This window comes from Ranitomeya variabilis, chromosome 5 (genome assembly GCF_051348905.1).
Source record: "Ranitomeya variabilis isolate aRanVar5 chromosome 5, aRanVar5.hap1, whole genome shotgun sequence".
Taxonomy (NCBI): domain Eukaryota; kingdom Metazoa; phylum Chordata; class Amphibia; order Anura; family Dendrobatidae; genus Ranitomeya; species Ranitomeya variabilis.
In genome coordinates this window covers 243,293,615-243,295,193 of record NC_135236.1, presented here as the reverse complement: position 1 = coordinate 243,295,193, position 1,579 = coordinate 243,293,615, and the positions used below count along the sequence as shown (strand labels likewise).

The window sequence follows — 1,579 nt, the reverse complement described above, 5'->3', positions numbered from 1 at the left end:
CTGATTTTCTCAACTTATCCATTCACACTTCTATTTCTAATCCATTTTTTATAAAGACATACATGAGAAATCGGTATTAAAACATTTTTTTTTCAGATTTGATTTGCATTTCTTTCAAAACCATCAAAGTTTCTGCCAAACTGAACTTTGGGTTAAAATTATGGGAAAATTTGCATTTGTGTCTCTATATGGATTTTCATTTAGGCATTCAAATATCTTTATTAAGGAAAAGGCCTTTTTAGTAATTATGACCTACAGCAAAATATGCTTTTGAATGATTGTATTATAGCTGATTTAATTTCTTTGTTTCTCAGGCTATAAATCAATGGATTTAACATAGGTAGTACCACCGTGTAAAACACAGTCGCCATATTTACATTATCTCTAAAAGATGGAGATTTTGGACTAAGATACACATACAGAACTGTGCTGTATAATAATGCCACTGCAATTATATGGGAGGCACAAGTAGAATAGGCTTTTTGCCTTCCTTCTGGAGCTCTTAGTTTTAGAATTGTTGTAAAAATGGATCCATATGACCCAAGAATGACCACAATGGAAGGAACAGTGACAAGTGAAGAAAAAATGAATAGAACAAGTTCATTAATTGCCGTGTCTGTACAGGAGATACTTAATAATGGAGGGAAATCACAAACAAAATGATGGAGGACATTAGATGAACAAAAAGAAAGATGGAATGTGCAGCAAGTCTCTATTAGAGAATGAAGAAATCCAGTACCATAAGCTCCAAGCATTAACCCCAGGCAGGTCTTCTGCTGCATTATCAGATTATAGTTTAGTGGGCTACAGATCGCCGCGTAACGGTCATAAGCCATAACAGCAAAAAGGACACATTCAGTACTACCAAGTGCACAGAAAATGAACAGTTGTATGGCACAACCCAGAAAGGAAATATATGTCTTACTGAAGTACAGGCCTACAAGCATCTTTGGAGCAATGTCAGAAGCATACACAAGATCTATCACAGAGAGATTGCTAAAAAAAAAGTACATGGAAGTATGGAACCTAATATTGTTATAGACAACATAAATAAGACCAGTGTTTCCCAAAATGGAAATAATATAAATGTTTAAAAACACAAAAAATAAGCACATATCTGGGTAAGGTCTATCAGAAAAGCCAATAAGAACAAACTCATCTATCAAGGAGCAGTTGTTGTCTTCAGAAATTCCCATTGAGATTTATTTTGAAAGTTTCTGCAAAACACAAATATATGTAATGTGGCATAAATACATTCTTTATATTTAGATTCTCTTTCTCACATTTACAATCCAGGAATTTCAATGTGACTGATAACCTTAGGTATCTTGTGAGAGGAGGAGAAAGTTCTACCCCCCAAAAAAACAAAAATGAATTAGCTGGCAATGGAACTCAAAATTTAAGCTGTAATCTGAAAAACTTTGTCTATCTTAGTTTATCCCTACTTTACATTAATCTTCACAAAACAATACATGCCCATAATTTTAACCCTGGGTCACACGCATCTCTGCCACTCCCGAGTTCATTCCCTACCTATAATATCTAATTATTTAAATTTCTGGGCACTAAATGTAATCAG

The 1,579-nt window shown here is 34.0% G+C and overlaps 1 protein-coding gene across 1 annotated transcript; it reads right to left on the bottom strand.

Moving 5' to 3' along the window:
- Positions 1-245: 245 nt before the first annotated feature.
- On the bottom strand, positions 246-1,196 carry LOC143774951 (olfactory receptor 8H3-like). The gene has a single exon (XM_077262764.1). The coding sequence runs from the start codon at positions 1,194-1,196 to the stop codon at positions 246-248; it is 951 nt and encodes a 316-aa protein (XP_077118879.1).
- Between the last annotated feature and the right edge of the window lie 383 nt (positions 1,197-1,579).

What these genes read in the sequence shown, in the direction of transcription:
- LOC143774951 (XM_077262764.1), bottom strand. Translation starts at nt 1,196, where the DNA reads ATGGGAATTTCTGAAGACAACAACTGCTCCTTGATAGATGAGTTTGTT.